The 23,152-nt window shown below is 39.8% G+C and overlaps 1 protein-coding gene across 13 annotated transcripts in view; it reads left to right on the top strand.

The window, feature by feature from the left end:
* The window catches only part of ATP2B2 (ATPase plasma membrane Ca2+ transporting 2), a 384,163-nt gene that overhangs the window by 321,241 nt on the left and 39,770 nt on the right, over nt 1-23,152 (top strand). For all 13 annotated transcript variants that reach the window (XR_008933969.1, XM_056866978.1, XM_056866987.1 and 10 more), the window contains 6 exons: nt 1,271-1,512; nt 2,587-2,821; nt 14,671-14,850; nt 17,026-17,113; nt 21,066-21,172; nt 21,698-21,889. Coding sequence is in view for 12 of the 13 variants with exons in the window: in XM_056866978.1 (XP_056722956.1) it covers nt 1,271-1,512; nt 2,587-2,821; nt 14,671-14,850; nt 17,026-17,113; nt 21,066-21,172; nt 21,698-21,889 (1,044 nt within the window). In the remaining variant the exon portion in view is untranslated. The remainder of the gene's footprint in view (nt 1-1,270; nt 1,513-2,586; nt 2,822-14,670; nt 14,851-17,025; nt 17,114-21,065; nt 21,173-21,697; nt 21,890-23,152) is intronic.

Raw genomic sequence — 23,152 nt, 5'->3', positions numbered from 1 at the left:
AATCAAACCCAGTTCTCCAGATTAGAGTCCACCACTTCAAACCATCGCTCTTAACCACTACACCACACTGGCTACATTACTATATTGACCAAAGCTAAGCACCGTCTCTTATATCTGTAGTCACATTTCCCCAGGTTGCTTGTAAATGATCTTGTATTTAAACATTGTAAGAAAAATATATTGATTTAAAAGATGTATTTAAATGACCCCTTAACTCGCTGAAGGGCAAGAAAGGAGAAAAATAGACTTAGCATTCAACAGTACTCAAAGCACTTTTGATAAGCTGTGACTGTCTCGGTATTCCTTAAAACAACCCACTAAAATGGTATATTGAATGGTTTATTGTATGCATTTCTTGCTTTTACTAAGTTTTCCGTTTTTTCTAATCCAGTTTTTGCATTTCTTATGTCATTTCTTATACTGTTTTTATTGAATTGCTTTCTGTCTTACTAATCCGTTCTTATTACAGTGTTTTTATATGTTTTATAATGCTTCTGCCTTGAATTTTATCTGCCTTGAATCTCTGTGAGAAAGGTGGATTATAAATAAAGCAAATAACTAAATGGGCCATTATTGTTGTCCCCACATTACAGATGGGGAACTAAAGTTTGAGAAATAGTGGCTTACCCTAGATGATCCACTGGCAGCCTTTGATCAGGAAACTTTTGGTTTGCGGTTGATCTAAATCAGAGCTGCTCTGGCAAAATTCTGAGTAACCTTTTAAAACTGGATAACTGCATTTTGGTTCAAAGGTTTTTAATTCAGGTTGTGTGATGGCTTCAGAACTTATTACAGCTCTCTAAGGTAAGAGCTATGTGTTACATGCAGTTGTATAATACTTCCCGTCTTTTATTTTTTTTAAAGAAAACAATAGCTACAGTCTTGAGCAGTAATCTGGCAGGGAGGGATTATTGAACCCTTTAGCCTCAGGCCATTTTTTTACTGAGTCACACCCCCCCAAAAAAAAATTTTCTCTCTGTATAGGAAGGAAAAGAGGTTCCAATATTTTATCTCCATCAAGGTGAAAAACAATTGGAGGGAGCAGTTTTGAATGGGGGAAAAAACAGTCCAGGGGGAAAAGGTCAAATGCCTGTCCCTGCCAGTGTAGCACTCAGTTGTAGGCTTCCATGACATGTCTGTTTACATTTACACACACAAAAAAGTTAGGAAAAAGGAATATACAACTGCATGTAACATTTACTTTACATCAGTACGGTGTACTGTTGGACATGAGGAAAGGTTTGAAATCCAATTCTGTCTTTTTCCTTAGCCACCAGAAATGGAAGGTGGTCTACCTCGTCAGGTTGGCAACAAGACAGAATGCGGCTTATTGGGGTATGTCTTGGACCTAAAGCAGGATTATCAACCGATCCGGAATCAAATCCCTGAAGAGAAGCTGTACAAAGTGTATACATTTAACTCTGTGAGAAAGTCAATGAGCACTGTCATTCAGTTACCAGATGGTAACTTCCGAATGTACAGCAAAGGAGCTTCAGAAATTGTCCTAAAGAAGTATGTATACAGCATCTGCACTGAACACTTCTACACTAAAGTTTGTGTGCTTATGATCCAGTTTTTATTATAATATTAATTTAAACTACTCCAAAGTTACTACTCCAAACATGCAAATGCTAAACTCTTCAAATGTTCAGCAAGAAAATAGCACAAAACCTTCATGTGCTGTCCTAGGGGCACAATTCATCTTCTCTGTAAGTCCAATTTGAATTGAGTGGTAGCTATTAACAGTTTTATAGTGGTACCATTCATTTACATGGTGCTGTGTAGGAGAACTTCCTGGTAGATAATAGCCACAGTTGTTTGTCAGTTTTCTGTTAACCTTGCTCAGAATTTGATTATTATTAATAATCTTTAATATCACACTTTTTAATATTCTAAATGTACAACAATATTTTTATTGGTTGTTATTGTATGTATGAGATCACTGTGGTTGTTCTCAGTTTTATTGATTGAGAACTTTATTGACTGAAATTTTCTTAAGGACAATGGGTAAGTCTTGGGGCTTCTTGAGGGTCTAAACCAAGCCCTTCAAACCCAACAGTTGCACCCCTGAGTCTTTGAAGGGATAGGCTACTTTAGCATGCATTCAGGCAACAGTTGGCAATTCTCCCTCCAAATTCTTATTTGTAAATAGAAGAAGAGTTGGTTTTTATATGCCAATTTTCTCTACCTTTTTTTAAGGAGAATCAAACCGTGACTAGCCCAAGGTTACCCAGCTGGCTTCATGTGTAGGAGTGGGGAAATCAACCCGGTTCAACAGATTAAAATCTGCTGCTCATGTGAAGGAGTGGGGAATCAAACCCAGTTCTCCAGATTAGAGTTCACCGCTGTTAACCACTGCACCACGCTGGCTCTCTAGATGACAAATAGGTTTCTTTTAATTAAGAAATGTTAAGTGGTATTCCGTTAGCCATTTGGCTTAAGAAAGTGGCAACCAATGTTCTAGTTAATTCTTTCATACAAAATACAGCATATATAACATACATGCTAAAATCTTGATCTCATTGCTGTTCCTTGATCAGCAGTTTCTTTCATGGCTATCCAATTGTTGATGTACTTTCTTTCCAGGTGTTCCAAGATCCTTAATGCAGCAGGTGAGCCTCGCATCTTTAGACCCCGTGACAGGGATGAGATGGTAAAGAAGGTGATTGAACCCATGGCCTCTGAAGGACTAAGAACCATCTGTGTTGCATTTCGAGACTTCTCCAACAACCCTGAGCCAGACTGGGATAATGAAAATGATATTTTGACTGACCTGACCTGTATTTGTGTGGTTGGCATAGAAGATCCTGTAAGACCTGAGGTATGCTAGACCTAAGCCTAGATCTTAATCAATTTGATCCAGAGCAATGTTAAGTATGAAATCAATAAGGAATATTTTCAAATAAATTTTAGGATCAGAATGCGAAAACACTTGCATGGACTACAAAATTGTGTGACTCACTTTTGAAATTTAGTCCAACCAGTTGAGAAAAATTGAGAATTCATTTGCAATCTCTAATCTCTAATTTACTACTGGACTCAAATCTACTGCAGACGAACATAGCTGCCCTCTGAAATTATCTTCCTGGATTAGTTTCATTACACCACTGAATTTTTTCTTCAGCAACTACTATACTTCTGTCAGCACTTTCAAAATTCTTCTAGTTTTGATATATCCTACAGGGTCTTCAGCATGTTTGCTCAGCAATAAATTAAATTAAATGGGAGTCAGCTCTCTAATGAGAGGATTTAGGGTTACAGTTTTAGTTATTGGTGGTGTACATTTGTCTTTTCTGTATGCAATGAGTTCATACATCCTTACCTCAATTACAATTCTCACTCCCCCCCTCCCAAAAAAAGCAAAAGAACGTGGAAAGGTGTACTGCTCTATGAGGAGTGGTTAAAATGCTTAGAGCTGTTTAGCTTGGAAAGAAGGCAGTTAAGGGGAGACATGATAGAGGTCTAGAAAATTATGCATGGTATAGAGAGAGTGGACAGGGAGAAGGTTTTCTTCCTCTCTCATAATACTAGAGCACGGGATCATCTGCTGAAGCTGGGGGGTGAGGGATTCAAAACTGATAAAAGGAAGTATTTCTTCATAAAACACATAGTTAAATTGTGGAATTCCCTGCCCCAGGATGTGGTGATGGCTGCCAACTTGGAAGGCTTTAAGAGGGGAATGGACGTGTTCATGGATGAGAGGGGTATTCATCGCTGCTAGTAAACATGGATACTAGTCATGATGCATACCTATTTTCTCCAGGATCAGATGAGCATACCTATTATATTAGGTGCTTTGTAACACAGGCAGGACAATGCTGCTGTAGTTTTCTTGTTTTTGGGCTTCCTAGAGGCACCTGGTTGGCCACTGTGTGAACAGACTGCTGGACTTGATGGACCTTGGTCTGATCCAGCATTACCTTTCTTATGTTCTTATGTACCTTAGACCCTTAAATGACTGTGCCTTGGAACAATTAGCTGGGTATACAGTTAGAAGAGGCATGACCCTGATCTTCAGTGATGCTCACAACTTCGTACAAGATGTAAGCGTTATTGAAGTAGTAACAAACAGTGTCCGTAGTACTATTAAATTCAGCATTTAATACATGGAAAGTTGTCCAAACATTCCAACATGACTAGATTTCATTTGCGTGGAGAGGAAACTTCTCAGAAATTAGAGATTAGACAAAAAGAAGTTGAAATGGGGAAGGTAAAAAAAGTCAAATTTCTTTGGAATGCATGGAAGCTGTGTGATCTATAATAACTGGTAGTCAGGTAGAATGTATACCACAATTTAGGAAATTAACAAAACTAAGAGGATAACGACTTGGTTAACCAGCAAAGTCAAGGCACCTGTAAAAGGCAAGAAGGCTTCCTTTAAAAAGCAAAAGTTTAGCCAACAAGGAAGGCAAAGCCAGTTCACATTGACAGTGAAGCAAACAAACGTTTGAGAGAGGTGGATGGCTGGAGGACACAAAAGTGAAATGATTGCTGAAGGAAGACACAGCGATTAAGCTGAATGAATTCTCTGTTCCTGTCTTCACTGTGGAAGATATGTAGTGGTTACCTGATCTAGACCTTCTATTGAAGGATTGAGTCAAATTGAGAATTGAGGTGAGAATGCCCCCTTATGTCTCAGCAGTGCTGCACCAAGTTTTTGTTGGCGCAGCATCGTTTTTCTCTATGGGGTTTCCCCCCCCCCTTTAAAAAAAGTTATTTTAAAAATGCCCCTATTTCATCTTGCAGCGGCCACAAAACTTCCTTGGACACACTGCAGCCGCACTGTCTCCGGCCACTGCAGGGCTCAGGAATGAGCTCTGAATAGTCATTGGTGAATAGTCCCCCGCCCATGTATTTCTTCAAGCCCCAGAGTAGTGTCGAGTGACTTGCTTTGGTGCATTGTTTATTGATGTTCCCTTGGGGATCTTGTTTATTACAAGACATGAATGGGTACACTTGCTATGATGATGTGGGACCTCATTACTGGTAATAGACTATAAAGAAACAGTAGGTAATTATAAAAGGCCCATCTTACATATATTTTTCCATTCTATTATGTGTCTGGCATAACTGGATGAAATAAAAGCCTCATCAACTTCAGGCTTCCCGCATCAGCCAAGGAGTGATTTGTCTGCTATTTGAAATGTTGTGTGGCAGTTTCAAATGTAAACATAAATTCTTTTTTGGTTAAACCACAAATATTATTTTAATTGTTTTTTTAATAATAATTACTGAGAGTACAGATCTTCATTTTAATTTAACCAGATGTGTATTTGCTTGAAGGCATGCTCCAAAAGGCTTTTCAGCGATCCATTTAATTTAGTTTTCAGAAAAGTTGCCTTTGTGACATTCCATTTCAGTAAGTAATGTGCATTGTTGTCAGGAAAATTGTCCTTTGAATGCTGAAAGAAAACAGAAATGCATACACAACCATGTATGTGAATCAGGTCTTCTGTCAGTACTGCATTGCAAAAGAAATGGAGAAGTGTCAGAAATATGATTATAAAAAACTGGATAAAGTTGAGTGGGTAGATAAATTAACCAAGTTAAGTGAAATGGTCTATTGAAGAGATGGTGTACAACAAATTCTAATTTTTGCTAAATGGTTGAATACCCCCCCCCACACACACACACAGACACACACACACCGATTTCTGGCAACAGAAGCTGGAATTCAGACATGTGTGCAGCAGCTTTTCTCTATTATAATTTATAAAAGATTTTGATAGCAGTTAAAAATGTTCGCAAGCCATATGTTAATTTAGGGGTATTTTATATGATATAAAAATGCAGCAGCATAGAGTTTGCCACGCGCAACACAATTGTGTGGAATCTGCATCACGCGGATGACTACTCCGTGTCAAGCTTCTCATGCAATTTTTGTGATTCCATCACACATCACATCTGTTCCCTCTTTCTACCTTTGCCAGGTTCTAATGGTGTGGTGAAAATCATTAGAACTCTGCGGAGAGTTGTTCTACTTAAGTTTTTTTTAAAAAATATATATATTTTATTGCATTGGAGGTCATTTTACATCTCCATACCTTTATAATTACAATTTACACTTTCCTTCTTCCAATACAAATTTCCCCCTTTCCCTCCCCCCCACGGACCAATCCATAATATCATATTTTCAGCCATAAGCATAGCCTTTTTAGTTTTACTAAAGTCTCTTCGTTGGCTTCTCTTTTCACCCAATTAATGTATGGGTTCCACTTAGTCTTCAGTTCCATTTCTTCTGTTTCTCCCATCGTCTGTTGTTTTAAGTATCCCAATACATCTGTTTGCACATATTCGAACACATAATTATTCCACCTGTTCATAGTCCACTTTGTTTTATCTTTCATCCAAAAGCTATAACTGCATGAGCCGCTAATATCATCGCTTTAAACATCTCTTGTTCACTCTTTTCTACCTTCTCACAACCCATTATTCCCATAAACATCAGGTCTACAGTTACTTGAAGTCTAATCTTAAACAATTCTCTAATTTTACTAAATATTTCGTTCCAAAATTCTATTACCCTTGGGCACTCCCACCACAAATGTGAGAACCACCCCTCTTTTGCGTTACAATGCCAACAATTCAGTCTCATTCCTTTGATCATATGTGCTATTTGGGCCGGTATTCTGTACCACTTCAGCATTATTTTCCTTTCCAATTCTTTATATCTATCTATCTTCAACATTTTAATACCCTTCATCATTTTATTCACCATTTGTGTTGATATTGTGGTTTCTTTTGCCCATTTTGCCTGTATTATTCTAATCATAAATTCTTTATCTCTTATCATCATTCTGTGTATTTTCCCTGCTAATCCTTTTCTAATATATGCTTCACTCTTTATTAATTCTTCCAATTCATTGTCCTCTCTTTTCATACATTCTCCCCATCTTCCTTGTTTTACTGCTTCATATAGTCCCCTCAGTCCCAGCCAATGTCTTTGGCCCACTTCATCTAATACTCTCTGAAAAGGTTTCAAATTTCCTTGGTGATCTAATATGTCCTTCACTCTATAATAACCCTTATTTTTCATTTTTAACCCTAAGTTACCATCTATGACACTTTCTTTCACACAGACTATTGGGGTCCATCTTGATTGTTTGTTCATCCACTTCATAATTGTTCTACTTAAGTGACCTACAGTTGAGTGGTGGGCAGCAACCAGGTTGAAATAAGATCAAAAATGCTAAACGAGTCCTTGCTGCTGAATGCAGATTTACTGCTGATTCTGTGGCCTGCCTTGGTCAATAGAAGGCTTCTTAATACAGTTGCTTGTAATGTCTTGTAAAGAAGTGACAATGATTGGATGGGGATGGTGAGTCCAATATCTCTTCTTGCAATCCCAGTGACGTCACAGCCCTAAAATGAGCCCCCTCCCACTATCACCTTTCCTAAAACTTATTGGCAGTGGAAGGACTACAGCTGTGATGTGACTCTACAAATCATACTTACATCAGTATCCTGGCTATGGGAAATATAGTTCCCATACTTCCTATATCCCTAGTAGGGACACTGAGAAGAATGGAAAGTATATTCCCATTGTTTCTGATGCCAAACCAGCTAAGAGTCATTACGGGCTCAGGGATATCCTTGAGTTTGTGTTTCCAGTCTCCCCTTCCTCCTTACTGTGTCTCAGTGCCCTCACTGTTTCCCCCCAGAATAATATAGTAACAAATTCGGCCAGAGCTCTACTAGTATCATTATGTCCTTTCCTCAGTAGCTAAAGGACTTTTATAATCAGCTACTTTACAGGAAAAGGAATCGAATCAGAGGCATCACTGAAATGGTATTCCTTTTTGATTCTGCTAGGCGATCATGTAGGCACATAGGCCTGTCTACATTGAAAACAATTTAGTTCTTTCACCTTTCCTTTTCAAGCTCCCATGACCCACAGGTCCTCAGTAGTTAATAGGGAGGGGCTTTTTTTAAATTTCTTTAAGGAAAATAGGGTGGAGAGATACTTGGCCACCGTCAGTGTTATACTTGGATCTCTATCCACCAGCAAAAAGGGGACTATTTTATCACCTGTTTCAGAAGCAGGTAGTTTCATTAAAATAGGAGTGATCCATTGATCACATTGGAAATTTAGTTCTTTCTGTTGGAAAGCTGCATTAGTGGTCCTATTGGGGATTAAAGTGATTTCTAAAAGGAACAGACACAGCAGAGAAAGAAGGCCTGTCCTTAGCAGCCCCTGATGCATTCTCTGCCATTGCCAACATTACTGTCATATGTGGCTTCTTCCAGCAAGTTGCACCATTAAGTTCAAGATGGTTGTTTGAACTGACAGTGCTTCCATGTGTGTCTGTGTAAGTGTATTCAAAGATATTTTTTATCTCCACGTGCATGCTTGAATGTACTGAATGCATGTAGGTTTATATAAACAGGGTGACAGTAGTACACATAAGTCAGACCTGCCCAGAATCATCTTCTTCCTCAAATCTCAGTGAACTAAGTTCATTTTAAAAAGAATGATGCACTTGAGAAACTCATGGGCAGATATAATGTGAATATGGATGTGACAGCACAGCAATAGTTTCTCTCATGAACCCCCTGCTAAGATATCATTACTAATCATTTTATCCTAACTATTATCTACCACTTGCATATGGTAGCAATCTGTTGTTGTCGTTAGGCCCTGTGCCCAATCTAGTCAATATGAATCACCATATTTCTCTGATGCAATCCTCTGCAGTGTGCTTTTAATGGGTTCTTAGTATTTTCATAGGATTATCTTCAACAATATTCGGAAACCAAGGCATTCAGCAGAGTGAAAATTACATCCCATGCTGTAAAGCTAAAGTTCTTGTGTTCTATGGAGAACTTAACCTGTATAAAATTATGCTGAATATTTTTGTTTCTGGCAGTGCAATTCTATGCAGAATTACTCTGGTCTCAGCTAATTGACTTCAGTGTGAAAGAAATGTGCACAAGTACTAAATGGATAGTTGTGGAAACTATAGTACTAGCTCAAAAGTAATAATACACAAGCAACTATGCAAACATATATTATGGAACACATATAACATCTACAAGTAAGTGAACACGCAGGTGAATATCAATACAATAAGTGAACAAACAAGTCCAAAAGAGGACCACTGAACAAAAGAGTCTCTTCAAAGGTAAATATGGATTCTTATCTTTGTTTCTTCTTCGAGCCTTGACTCAAGGAAGGTTGAAGATGGAACAATAAACAGTAACACCGGCCGGATGTCATCAAGCGTTTTCACTGCAAAATTGCAGCTTCATCAGCTAACATCTTCATAAATATTAAATAACTTATCTTAGTAGATGCAATAATAGCAAACTTATGCAGAAAAGTGAGTTCGTTCTAACTGCACCAGAGGGCTGCTCCTCTGCTCCAAATGGCTGTAGCTGCCCTCTGGCGCAGTTAGAACGAACTCACTTTTCTGCATAAGTTTGCTATTATTGCATCTACTAAGATAAGTTATTTAATATTTATGAAGATGTTAGCTGATGAAGCTGCAATTTTGCAGTGAAAACTCTTGATGACATCTGGACGGCGTTACTGTTTATTGTTCCATCTTCAACCTTCTGTGAGTCAAGGCTCGAAGAAGAAACAAAGATAAGAATCCATATTTACCTTTGAAGAGACTCTTTTGTTCAGTGGTCCTCTTTTGGACTTGTTTGTTCACTTATTGTATTGATATTCACCTGCGTGTTCACTTACTTGTAGATGTTATGTGTTCCATAATATATGTTTGCATAGTTGCTTGTGTATTATTACTTTTGAGCTAGTACTATAGTTTCCACAATTGACTTCAGTGGGCTTAAACTAGAGTAATTCTGCATAGGATTGTGCTAAATATCTCAGTGCTAATAAATGCAGTGTTAGAAACCTTTCTTGCCTGATAACATATTTAGTTGTAGCCACTATAGTATAGCCTTTTGCATTAGATTATAAATTCTTACAAGTCTTATCAAGCAAACATCTTTTTAAAAAAAATATCAGTGATCTACATTGCTAATAGGTTTCTGGTGCACGGATCGAGGATGTGACAGAAAAGCCAGAGAGACTCATGAAGCCCACAGATTATTATCCTTTTTTTGCTCATTCATGTGGGTACAAGTGATCCTGCCTGGCACAGCCCAGAATGTATTAAAATAGACTATGCGGCTCTGGGTAAACAGGTGAAGGACCTGGGAGCACAGATTTGTGCCACACAGGATGGCGTAACTGCCCATTAACCCGGGTTAAATGGGCACTTACACTGGCGCAGGGTCACACCAGCTCCTATGGAGCTTCACCCCCCCCAGGAATGCACTCTAAATATGTTATTTCAGCAATTTCAGAACTATTGTATGCAGCTGTTAGCCCTATTTATTTATTCAAAATATTTATATCCTTTCCCCTCTAAAAACAGGCAGCTCACATGATATGCAAAGCATAACAATATATAAAATAAGAGTTTAAAATCAATTCTACTACAATATATTGATCTACTAAAATTATCTAGGGATGCTTCAATATGCAATGGTACCACTCGTGTTCTGCTTACTGGTCAAAAGGAGGGAGCCAATTTTTCGTCAAGCAGTTTGAGTCTGTTTGGTGGGTTACTTTCCCAATATTCAAGCAGTACAGTGCAGGGCAACTTCATGCACGTTATAATATAGCCCAACAGGAGTCCTATTTCCCCCACCCACTGATCACTTGTTGCTACTTGCTGCTTGGTAACCATGTGTTTAAAGAGTGAGCAAACCAATCAGACTGCCAGTGGCACAGCCCAGAACGTATTAAAAGAGACTATGCAGCTCTGGGTAAACAGGTGAAGGACCTGGGAACACAGGTTGTGTTTTTGTTAGTTCTTCCTGTTGAAGGCCATGGGTTAGGAATGGAAAGAAGAATACTGAAAATTAATGACTGGCTACGAAGACGGTGTCAGCAGGAAAGGTTTGGGTTTTTGGAGCATGGCTTATACTTTGGTGATGAAGCTCTTCTATCGGGAAATGGTTTGCACCTCACGTGTTTGGTAAGAGCCTTGAAAACCTGATAAGGAGGGCTTTAAACTAAATCCTTTCGGGGAGCAACACAAAAATTCAGAGCCTAGTATGATGCCATTCACTGGAGATATGAACACTAAAGATTTGTGGGGTGTGGCATATATGCAACAAAACATTAATTTGCATGTAAGTAATAAACCATGGCGCATAAACCATGGATTCAGATGTCTCTATGCTAATGCATAGAGTATGGGAAACAAACAGGAGGAACTTGAAGTCCTATGACCTAACAGGCATCACTGAAACTATAGTGATATTATGGTGAAGGGTCTGCTATAGACCACTAAGTCAGGCAGAGGACTTGGATGAGACACTCCTAGAACAGTTTACAACATTCTCAAAGAGACAGGACACAGTGGTCATGGAAGATTTTAATTACCCAGATATCTGTTGTAAGTCTAACACTGCTAAACATGAAAAGGCAAATAATTTCCTGACTTGCCTTGCTGACAACTTCATTGTCCAGAAAGTGGAGAGGGAAACAAGGGGTCTGCTGTCTTTGACTTAATTCTCACCAACAGGGAAGAACTGGTACCCCTATGCCGATTCTAGGCTGCAACTCCCTTCCCTCATCATGTGTTCTGTTTTTGCCATGTTGAGCACTGTTTCCCCTGCAAGAGAAGACGGAGAAAAAAATAGGAACTGAGCAGGTTCAAATCCCCACTGTGCCATGGAATCTCACTGGGTGGCCTTGGGCCAGTCACCCTCTCTTAGTGTAACCGGTCCCACAGGATGGGTGTTGTAAAGATAAATGGAGGAAGCCAGCGGATTGGCAGTCTGTCCAGGATAACACCATCAGAAAGTCCTCTGCTACTTAGAAAAGTGTAGTTTATTTTCACATCTGAAGACATGAAACAAATGATCTCTTTTAAAAACCTAAGTTATAGTAATAAATTGTTGCTGGATGTCTGAAAGGCCTGACTACCTGCCCATCCCTTGTATTTCTATACTGGTTAATTCTGTATCTTCACCTATGATGCCACAGTACCAATTTTAAAGGCATCATTGGATTTTGGGGTTTTCGTCTGTTGAACTGTTGAGATGTGTTATAGGTTTTAATAATATTTATCTACTATTTTGGTGTTTGTATTTTAACGAGAATGTTATTAGAAACTGTTGCCTTGGGTGTCAGCCACCCTGAGCCTGACTCTGTTTGGGAAAGGGCAGGTCAAACATCAAATAAATAAATAAGACTATGTCCTGAAATGGCCTGTTGCTTGTGTAGAATTATTATCCTTTTTGAAATGGAAAATGAATATTAAGTTATTTCAACTGATTCACGGTATCATTTTAGTTAGATTTTCAGTTGGGGAGCCCTACAGTTCATGCAAGAATGAGATTTTTATTTTAATATAAAGTGGTAATTTGGCATTTGAATTATTTGGTGCAATCATTAGAATACCTCTAAAAGCCATTTGAGAGTTAATGAAGGCATCTATTTTCACAGTCAGTGTGGTATATTGGTCAGAGTATTGAACTACAATTAGAAAACCCCCAGTACAATTCTAAGCAAAGTTGTACCTTTCTTTGTCTGTTGAAGTGAATTATATTACCCTGTTTAGGACTGCAGTGGCAGGCTGTAATCTATACTCTGCTATGACGCTTACTGGTTAACCTACCGTCACTTGCTATCATTCAACCTAACCCACCTTTCAGACTTCTGAAGTTAACATGGAGAAGGAGAGAGCCATATATGCCACCCTGAGCGGATAGTGTGGAAGAAAATATTGTTGATAGGTAGTCATAATATATCTCATAGAGTCGCCAGCCTACAGGTGGGGCCTAGAGATCTCCCAGAATTACATTTTCTCTCCAGACTACAGAGGTCAGTTTCCCAGAGAAAAATGGCTGCTTTGGAGAGCGGACTCTATGGCATTATACCCCACTGAGTTCCCTCTCCAGAACCCACCCTCCACAAACTCACCACCAAATCTCTAGGCATTTCCCAATCTAGAGCTAGCCACAGCTACACACAGCCTTTTGAGATACTTTATGTTGAAAACACTATTATTGAAGAATATGTAATTGATACATTAGATTTATAATAGAAGTGTTGATTCTATTGTGTGTGTGTGTAAAGTGTCATCAAGTTGCAGTCAGCTTATAGCGACCCCTAGTGGGGTTTCCAATCAAGTGATTAAGGAGAGGTGGTTTGCCATTGCCTTCCACTGCAGAGTCTTCCTTGGAGGTCTCCCTTCCAAGTACTGACCCCGCTTAGCATCTGAGGTCTGTCGAGACTGGGCTCTACTATATCATCCCATATCCTGTTGATTCTATTATATCCTTATTAATATAACATTTCCTTTTGTTTACAGGTATTTTAAATTAAATTAGTTTAAAGATGGGCTCATAACTGGCGGACAATATTCTGTTTTATTCTCTGAGTGATCATGCTGTTTGTAGTCTTGGATGTTTTATTCCTTCATCCTTCCTCTTTCCTTCTCCTCTGATTACTTATGAAAAAGGAACTGAAAACATTATGGGCTGAGATACACTGATCCTTTTAACAAAGACACATGGACTTGTACATTGGTGGCAAGTTCCTTTGCTTTTAAAATATGTATTGTGTTCAGGGATGCTGAGAATTTAGATCTGAATAGGACTTTACCTGATTGTACTCTTTGCTTTCATTTGAGTCAGAATCTTTCGCTGGATCATTTCTGTGGTAAAGTCCAACTTGAATGCTGTGTGGCATAGCAAGTTGCATCCTTTTTAGCAGCTTTAACGTTTTAAACTAGTTAGATGCATGGGAAAGGGAACAAATTACAACTGCTATGAAACCATTTGAGAATGTGCATGTGTAAATTTATCTGGATCGGAGCTTCTCAGCAGCCATTAACAGACAGCTACAGGCATTTCTGCTATCATAACAAAGCTCACCAAAGGAGCAAGTCTCAACACAAGATGTAACACATTACTGGGGGGGGGTGCTTTTAAAATGCCTTTTAAGTTGGAGGAGGAAGTGTTGCTCAATCAAGCAAAAAGGGAACAACTGCAACAGTTATCAAAGCCAAGAAGTGAAAAACACAGAGAAACTATACTATATATAAATGCAATATAAATATTATCTTTTTTAGGCTTTAGTATTAAGTACATACCAGCCATGGCTCTTTGTCCATTATGCATTCTGTGCATTTTTGGTGATAATGCATATAATGTTTCTGAGCAGGGTTGGTAAAATTTCAAGATCATGCTTTTGAAGGGGCATGATAAGCCAAGTAAGGTGTGTGTATGTCCATTTGTTCTGATATTGTATGACATTTTGGGATTGATACCCAAAAATGGGTGAAAAGGTGGGTTATAAATGTTTCGATACATAATAATAAATACTTTTTCAGTGTGACATGAGATGTAATCTTACAAGGCTAGCAGACTTTGCTAGAGAAAGTTGGCTATTTTCTGTCATGACATCATGCCATTCTGTCTGCAAATCTATGCTGTTGTTCAGTAAGAATGACTTTACCAATAGTACTGACTATGATGCCACTTCAAGATCATAATGAAGAAGTTTAAAACCTCATCTCGGTGCTGTGTTACCCATACTGCTATTTTTGGCATTCCAAAATACTCGTTTGGAAATATTATGATAAGAATTCGATCTGTTTATTTTTAATACATTTTTTCCAATCCAATTAACTGGTTTATTAGGTGCCGGAAGCTATAAGAAAGTGCCAGCGAGCTGGAATTACAGTCCGAATGGTCACCGGAGACAATATCAATACAGCTCGTGCCATTGCCATAAAGTGCGGAATCATTCATCCTGGAGAAGATTTCCTCTGTATTGAGGGAAAGGAGTTCAACCGAAGGATCCGAAATGAGAAAGGAGAGGTAAGCTAAACACAGAATCATGGAATGTAAATGATACCATTATATGAGATATATATATATAAATAATACAATTACGCAATGGAGAATGAAATCCAACGTGTCTATCTTGTATGGTGCCCTTTTTCTGATTGCTGTTTGTGGTGTCAAATGCTTTGTGGTGTCAAATGCTCCTCTAGATGAGTTCTTTTACATTCTTGGGATGTCCTTGAAAGTCAGTGCTCTCCATTGGACTCTACTGTTGAGCCTTTTCTGGCTTTTAATCTTGTTAGTTTACAGTATATTGTGTTTGTTTTATTGTTGCTATCTGCCTTGAGTTCCAACGGCCTAACGCACTAAGCATAAACAACGTTTAAACAAATGTCTTATCTTTGTCTGATCGCACTCTATGGTCCTGGAAATGATTTGAAAGCGCCAAATGTCTGTGTTTTCAACATACGCTTATAGCACGATGTTTCCACTTCCTCCGTTTCAGGGTTGTTTTACCCTGAGGAGCGTATACCTTTAAAACGTTGCATATCTCTCCGCCCCTCTGTAGTCAGCTGTGTAGCCCTCCTCCCCTCCCAATCCCCCCCACAGGAATAAAGGGAATAAAATTCCGTTGCATTTAGCAGGGCTGCGTTTCCTAAAGTTGCACACACACGCTTCTCTACCCCACTCCTCTGAAACTTTCCCTGGAATTAGCATTTCACGCTCCAAACGGCCACAGCAAACCCTGTTGTTTGGTCTGGGGAATTTCACCTTTCACACACAAGCTTGAGCCCAAGAACCGCCTGCCTTGGAGCCCTTTGAAATTGAGAAGGACTTCCCTCCCCCGGCTCTGCTAGCACAGCGAGAGAGAGAAATTCATGGGTAAAGGAAAGTATTTACACTCTAAGATCATGCTCCTGCCTCTCTCAAGGGAAGGAGGAATGTTTTACAGCAACAGTACAACGCTGAAATGCTGGCTGTTTGTACCAAGCACCCCTTTTCCTTGCGCAGGGCGGCAGTCACCAGAAGATCGGGTTAAAAAGGGGGGGAATTAAGAGTGGGGAAGCTTGTCGCACTTCCATGTCATGGATTATGCGACTCTCCCCAGGGAGAAACAATACAGCAGGGAAAAGTCAAGATGCGGAGGGGCCAAACTGTGCAGTTCGAGCACGGTGATAATGTGTAGTAGGTAAAAGGTGCGTTAAGGCTCCCAGTTTTCTGGAAGAAAAGTGGACCTACAAATATTGAGGTAAATAAATAAAAGAAAGCAACAGGATTGAGGAGGGAGAATTGGCTGGGCCCAGGGTTGGCTCTCCCTTGGGGAAGCATTTAAAGAGTGTGCCCAGGAGCAGCCAGGGAGGAACAGCTAGACCCATTCCAAAGCAGTTAAGAATAGGTAGATGGCAGAGCAGAGTGGGGAAATTGGGTGAAGAGGAACCCCCTCTTCTTGCTCTATCCTGAGAGTCTATCCTGGAGCACTTGGCCAACTAAAAGCAACCCTGGAGTTGGCAAGTGAGACAGCCCTGGACTGAGACCCAACAGCAACAGACCCTGACAGCCCTATTGAACAAAATGCCATTTGTCATGTAGGACGCAGTACAAAAGGAGACTTTGGGCGAAAACGGATGGTCGCTTTAGCCTCCGCTATTCCCTGTTTCAGCCAGGATTCAGCCAGGATCGAAGGCACAATCGGCGAAACACATGCTTTCAATCCTGGCTGAATCCTGGCTGAAACAGAGAATAAAGGAGGCTAAAGCGACCATGTGTTTTCGCCCTTTGGTGAAACTCCTCCTCTTTGCTAGTGGCATTTTGTTCATGCGATTCCTTGACTTGCAAGAGATGGTTCTCAGTGTACCTACAGTGATACATGATACTATATTTTGGGAGGATTTATTTGGAATTAATGTGTTTTGTATAACACTCATTTTGAATCTACAGTGCCACAATGTGTGTGTGTGTATTTGGTCAATAAATATATATTACTTATAATAATAATGCCTGAGAATGAGTGACAGAAGGGGAGAGAAACATAATTATGAATGAGTAAAGCAGAGAACTCTGGGAATCATTGGACTTTACAAGCCCTGGAGGGAAAAAAGGGGGTACCAGGAAAAATATTTTAACTTGCAAGCTGATATTTCTTCCAAAAGCAACTGGAATATGTAGCAGTTTCTGAAAGACTGACAAATCTATCATTATTATTTTCAGATTGAGCAGGAACGAATTGACAAGATCTGGCCAAAACTTCGTGTCCTGGCTCGTTCATCTCCCACTGATAAGCACACTTTGGTAAAAGGTAAATTCACATTATCAGTATGCATTGAATTATCTTGATATCTGACTTCGTGTATGTACCTTCTTCTAAGGGCATTTAACTTCCCGTGGGCCACCCACAGACAAAGAGAGGGTTTATAATTACTTGGGAGACTTCCTGCAGAAGAAAAAATGACATTGTAAAATTACTAACATTTTGTTTTGAGAAACAGCCTGAAACAGCCTGATGAGAACTCAAGGTACTTCAGACGGGATGGAATGTTGGCAGCAGCTGAGTGTCAGGCAAAGAAAGAAAAAAATGGGGAAGGATTAATGAGCCTGTTCAATCTCTCTTCAAGAATCCGAGATAGGGAGACTTTGAAATGGTTTGGGGTGCTTAATAACAATCACAACCAATCAATGAAAACCCATGTCACTATCAATTTGTTAGATGTCATGAGACTTTTTAAGTTCACTATGTAAAGTACAGTGAGGGAAAAAAGTATTTGATCCCCTGCTAAATTTGGCCGTTTGCCCTCTGATGAAGAAATGACCAGTCCATAATTTTAATGGTAGGTTTATTGTAGCTGTGAGAGACAGAATAACAACAGGAAAACCCCCAGAAACCCAGAAGACAAAAGTCAGAGATTGATGTGCATTATAATGAGTGAAATAAGTATTTGATCCCCTATCAACCAGCCAGATTAGGGTTGGGGTTAGGGTTCTGCTGTCGACAGAAGCAATCAATCCATCAGATTCCAAACTAGCCACCATGACCAAGACCAAAGAGCTGTCCAAGGATGTCAGGGACAAGATTGTAGACCTGCACAAGGCTGGACTGGGCTACAAGACTATTGCCAAGCAGCTTGGTGAGAAGGTGACAACCCTAACCCTAACTGTCAACCTCCCTTGGTCTGGGGCTCCATGCAAGATCTCATCTCGTGGAGTTGCAATGATCATGAGAACGGTGATGAAGCAGCCCAGAACTACACAGAGGGAACTTGTCAATGATCTCAGGGCAGCTGGGACCATAGTCACCATGAAAACAGTTGGTAACACACTACGCCGTGAAGGACTGAGATCTTGCAGAGCCCGCAAGGTCCCCTTGCTCAAGACAGCACATGTACAGGCCTGTCTGCAGTTTGCCAATGCACATCTGAATGACCCAGAGGAGAACTGGGTGAAAGTGTTGTGGTCAGATGAGACCAAAATCGAGCTCTTTCGCCTCAATTCAACTTGCCATGTTTGGAGGAGGAGGAATGCTGCCTACGACCCCAAGAACACCATCCCCACCATCAAACATGGAGGGGGACATATTATGCTTTGGGGGTGTTTTTCTGCTAAGGGGACAGGACACCTTCACCGCATCGAAGGGACGATGGACGGGACCATGTATCGTCAAATCTTGGGTGAGCACCTTGGGTGAGCACATTAAGGTCCTGGAGTGGCCTAGCCAGTCTCCAGACATTAATCCCATCGAAAATCTGTGGAGGGAGCTGAAGGTTCGAGTAGCTACACATCAGCCTTACTGACTTGGAGAGGATCTGCAAAGAGGAGTGGGACAAAATACCTCCTGAGATGTGTGCAAACCTGGTGGCAACCTACAAGAAACGTCTGTCCTCTGTAATTGCCAACAGGGGTTTTGCCACCAAGTACTAAGTCATCTTTTGCAAAGGGATCAAATACTTATTTCACTCATTATAATGCACATCAATCTCTGACTTTTGTCTTCTGGGTTTCTGGGGGTTTTCCTGTTGTTATTCTGTCTCTCACAGCTACAATAAACCTACCATTAAAATTATGGACTGGTCATTTCTTCATCAGAGGGCAAACGGGCAAATTCAGCAGGGGATCAAATACTTTCCCCCCTCACTGTATATATAAGTTGATCTACAAATTAGCAGCAATTCATAACATTTTCCATATTAGCAGTCACAGATACAATTTTTGTCCTTTTTGCGTTTCTGTGAAACCAATATGTTGTAAAATATTATGTTCCTAAGAGGCCAACTTGTTATTATTCTACCATTGGAAATGTTGTTTAAGTTTTTGTGCAGTTAAAGCACCTTTCAGACTGGACTACATAGTCCTTCAGTCAACTATGGAAATTTCCTTCGTGGAGTTAAACATTTTGGAGGCTTCTAAACCAAAGTAACTAAATCCTCTGGGGCTGCTCATTCAAAGAATATACATTATGATGAAAATCTTTGTGGAGAAGACAAAGTCAATAGAGTTGGAGAATAGTAAACACTGGAATATAAAGAAGATTGATTGTCTGTGCAGTGTACAATTGTGACAAAAATAATGCAGCCTTGAATGTCTTATATAACTAGTTACAGTTGCGGTAAGGACAAGACACAGGGAACCAAAATGCCTGTGTACTAGAAGTAGACCTTTTTATTGCGTTGGAGCCTCGCTTGCTTTTGTATTCCAAGTGCCCTTGAAAGTTACACAAAATTATTTGAAACATTAAATTCTTTTGACCAAATGTATTGTTTGTAGGACAAATTGGGCTCTTATCTTCGATGTGCTTTAGGGATAAAACGTACAATCATGAAACAAACCTTTTGATAGTTATATTTTATTGAATTATTTTACGTATTATTTTAAATGCTGCTTAATGTTGAAATGTTTTAATGTGTTTATGTTTGCTACCTTGGGGACCCTGTTTGCTTAGAGGAGAGATTTTCAGATTTCATATTGTATATTTTTTGCTAGTATAAGGGCACGTATGATTTACCATGAGTCATTTTCATATTTTATTTCAGTTTAAGGGAGTAGTTCTGTATAATTAGCATTCCTCTCTTTACTGTGTTGAATTCATTTAGCATCGATAATGGCATCTCAACTCCAGATGCTAGTTAGTTTAAAGTAGTGTTCCGGATTTGGTTCTGGGTTTGCAGGTGTGTGGTCTGTGTGAGCACCATTTGAATACTAATTAATTGAAATAAATATTTTGTTTCCAGTATAGCCTCCATATATAAATATTGACATATGTACAGACTTGGACCTTTTATTATCTTAACATTATCTGAGTATTTTGGATGATGAATCTCTCAATAAAGGACAGCCTCAGATTGCATCAGCTTTATTGCTGTGTTTATAATTGATATGTTTTTCAAATTACTAAAAAGCTGGAGGTTGGAGACTAAATTTTGCTCTGACCCCCATAAAGCCTTGTTCCCACAAACAGTAGGTACATTGATGAACCCAGATTTCTCAAATACAGTATTTTGGATTTCTGATGAGAAGCTTTATAATGGAATGCTCTCCAAGGCAAATAAATAAATAAACACACACACATAAATTGAAAACTAGTATGTTAATCCGAACACAGGTTTACCAACCTACATGTTGTTTGTCAGCTTGACTTCAATGGACTAATTGCACAATTCTAAGGGGGGTGTTGTTTAAGAGCACAGCCACACTGCCTCCTGAGTGGCTTCTCAGCCCAAAAAAGGAAGGCAAAAAGGTAATTTTAACAAAACCCTGCGAAACTCCTCCATAGAGTTTTACAGGGCTATGCCTGCCTTTTTGCAGGCATAACTTGGCTCTGGCTAAAGGGGCTGTTCCTGGGCTGAAAGGGTTTTGGGAGTTGACTAAAGCCAGCTCCGCCCCCGGGAACGCCTTTTTTGATGCCAGCGCAAGCCCTTGCACCGGTAAAATGCTGCCGGTGAGACTGTGCCGCGCCTGTGACTTGCGCTAGCGTGCTGATCTCCTGAAAAAGAAAAGCACATCTTGAGGAGTACCAGTTTATCTGAGTTGTGGATGCAAAGAGTGCTGCTAATGGGAGGCCAGTTGCAGAGAATCATTGCCTTGAACGGCAGGTTGTAGGTCTTAACATGTGGCCAGATATACATCACTTTAAGGAATGTAAAAAAGTTGTCTACTTATAGTCATGCTTATGTCCCTTTGAATTAGCAAATAGAAGCACCAGCTTATGAAATCTTATTTAAACCACCCAACTGCTTAAAATGTGTTGCAATATTTTGCAGGTATTATTGACAGCACGCAAGTGGAGCAGAGGCAGGTTGTAGCAGTAACTGGCGATGGAACTAATGATGGACCAGCGCTTAAGAAAGCAGATGTTGGCTTTGCGATGGTATATCTCAGAACATGCTCATTTTTGGGGTTAAGCGGAATAGTCACCTACTTTTATTTTGAAGTCAAAAGTGATGCTTTCTTGGGGGCAAATATTACCCAGATGATCTTTTATGATAAAAATGTTCATTTTTGTTGCAAGCCTGCTCCATTGTCCCTTCATGGTACTAGTAAAAATTATATTACATTAGGTGCCGTGGAACACAGGCAGGATGCTGCTGCAGTTGTCTTGTTTGTGGGCTTCCTAAAGGCACCTGGTTGGCCACTGTGTGAACAGACTGCTGGACTTGATAGGCCTTGGTCTGATCCAGCATGGCTTTTCTGATGTTCCCTCAATCTGCTGTTGTTTCAGGTCTTCTTTTCCTGATTATTACTTAGTTAGCTGGGTCTTCAGGAGAATAGACACAAGGGTGATCCCAAGGCAGCTGGGCAACAAGTGGTGTTATTCTTTCATCTGGACAGGTTTTAATGTCTCCCCCTTGTTGTGCTAATAAGTTTTCCTTGCCATCGCCTCCACATTTTTCAGGGTATCGCAGGAACTGACGTGGCAAAAGAAGCATCCGATATTATCCTAACAGACGACAATTTTAGTAGTATTGTGAAAGCTGTAATGTGGGGGCGTAACGTCTACGACAGCATCTCCAAGTTCCTGCAGTTTCAGCTTACAGTAAATGTGGTGGCCGTCATCGTTGCTTTCACTGGTGCTTGCATTACCCAGGTAAGGCTGAGTATATAAGATAAATAGATGAGAATCAGCACTGGGTACATAGAAACCAATCCTGTGACTAACGGTAGTGTAGTCGCTGATACTGTGGGGACCTTTGTGGATGCTACCTAATATAAGGACCCCTTTCCAATTGTGTTAGCTACATACCTGAATTTGACCTGACTTGAACTAGAATTCTGAAGGAACGAATTGGAAGCAACCATTGTTTTGGCTGCTGTGTCTTCTGCAGATTAATAGACTTGAGATGGACATACATACAAAAGGCACCATAGACAACCATTTCAAAACTTCTTTTTAACATCTTCTCCCAGCCGAGTTCAATTCATTTGCATAAGTTGTTTGTTTCTGACTTTCTGACCATTTCATGACAGTACGGACCTGTTTGTGTGTGTAAAGTGCCTTCAAGTCGCAGCCGACTTATGGCGACCCCTTTTGGTGTTTTCATGGCAAGAGACTAACAGAGGTGGTTTGCCAGTGCCTTCCTCTGCACAGCAACCCTGGTATTCCTTGATGGTCTCCCATCCAAATACTAACCAGGGCTGACCCTGCTTAGCTTCTGAGATCTGACGAGATCAGGCTCGCCTGGACCTCTTGAATAATTCCATTTTGCATAGTTTGTGGAAAGCCAGGAGAGTGTGAGTCTTCCTAACCTGGTCAGGGAGGCCATTCCATAAAGTGGGAACCACAACAGAGATTTTTAATTCTATAGAAGTGGCAGAAAATGGCAATCCCTGGAGTGGCATTATTAGAGGCTACTGTGTTTGGCTAGAGATTACACCCCAGCTCTTGGATTGTTGTGGCTTTGCACTGAATCAGGAGTCTAAAAACACAAAGAAAACAATATATTTTTTCTCTGATAATATTTCAGGGAATTAATAATTACTTCTCAGAATGAGTTTGGGAATTGCTTACAATGTGACCAACTGGCCTAGAAATAGGTTCTATTATAAAGCTGGTAGGGTAGAGTCAATAATTTTAAATCCTAAATTATTTAAAAATTTGGCCATTCTTTTAGGGAGAGAATATTTTATCTGGGGTTTTAGTAATTGTTTATTTTCTATTTATAGTGTATTTAATGTATGATTATTCTCTTTTGCTGGCAATCGCTATATCAATAAACTGAACTGTGCATCTGACCAGAAATAGGTTCTATTATAAAGCTCTTTTGAAATTATTTATTCTCATCTGATAACCGGGTTGGCTTTCTAAATAATTAAAAAATAGGAAATATTTGACAAAGAAATATACACATGC

Source organism: Euleptes europaea, chromosome 1, assembly GCF_029931775.1.
Source record: "Euleptes europaea isolate rEulEur1 chromosome 1, rEulEur1.hap1, whole genome shotgun sequence".
Taxonomy (NCBI): Eukaryota; Metazoa; Chordata; class Lepidosauria; order Squamata; family Sphaerodactylidae; genus Euleptes; species Euleptes europaea.
Note: the sequence above shows the minus strand (reverse complement) of the source record. Positions and strands in the feature narration are given on the sequence as shown.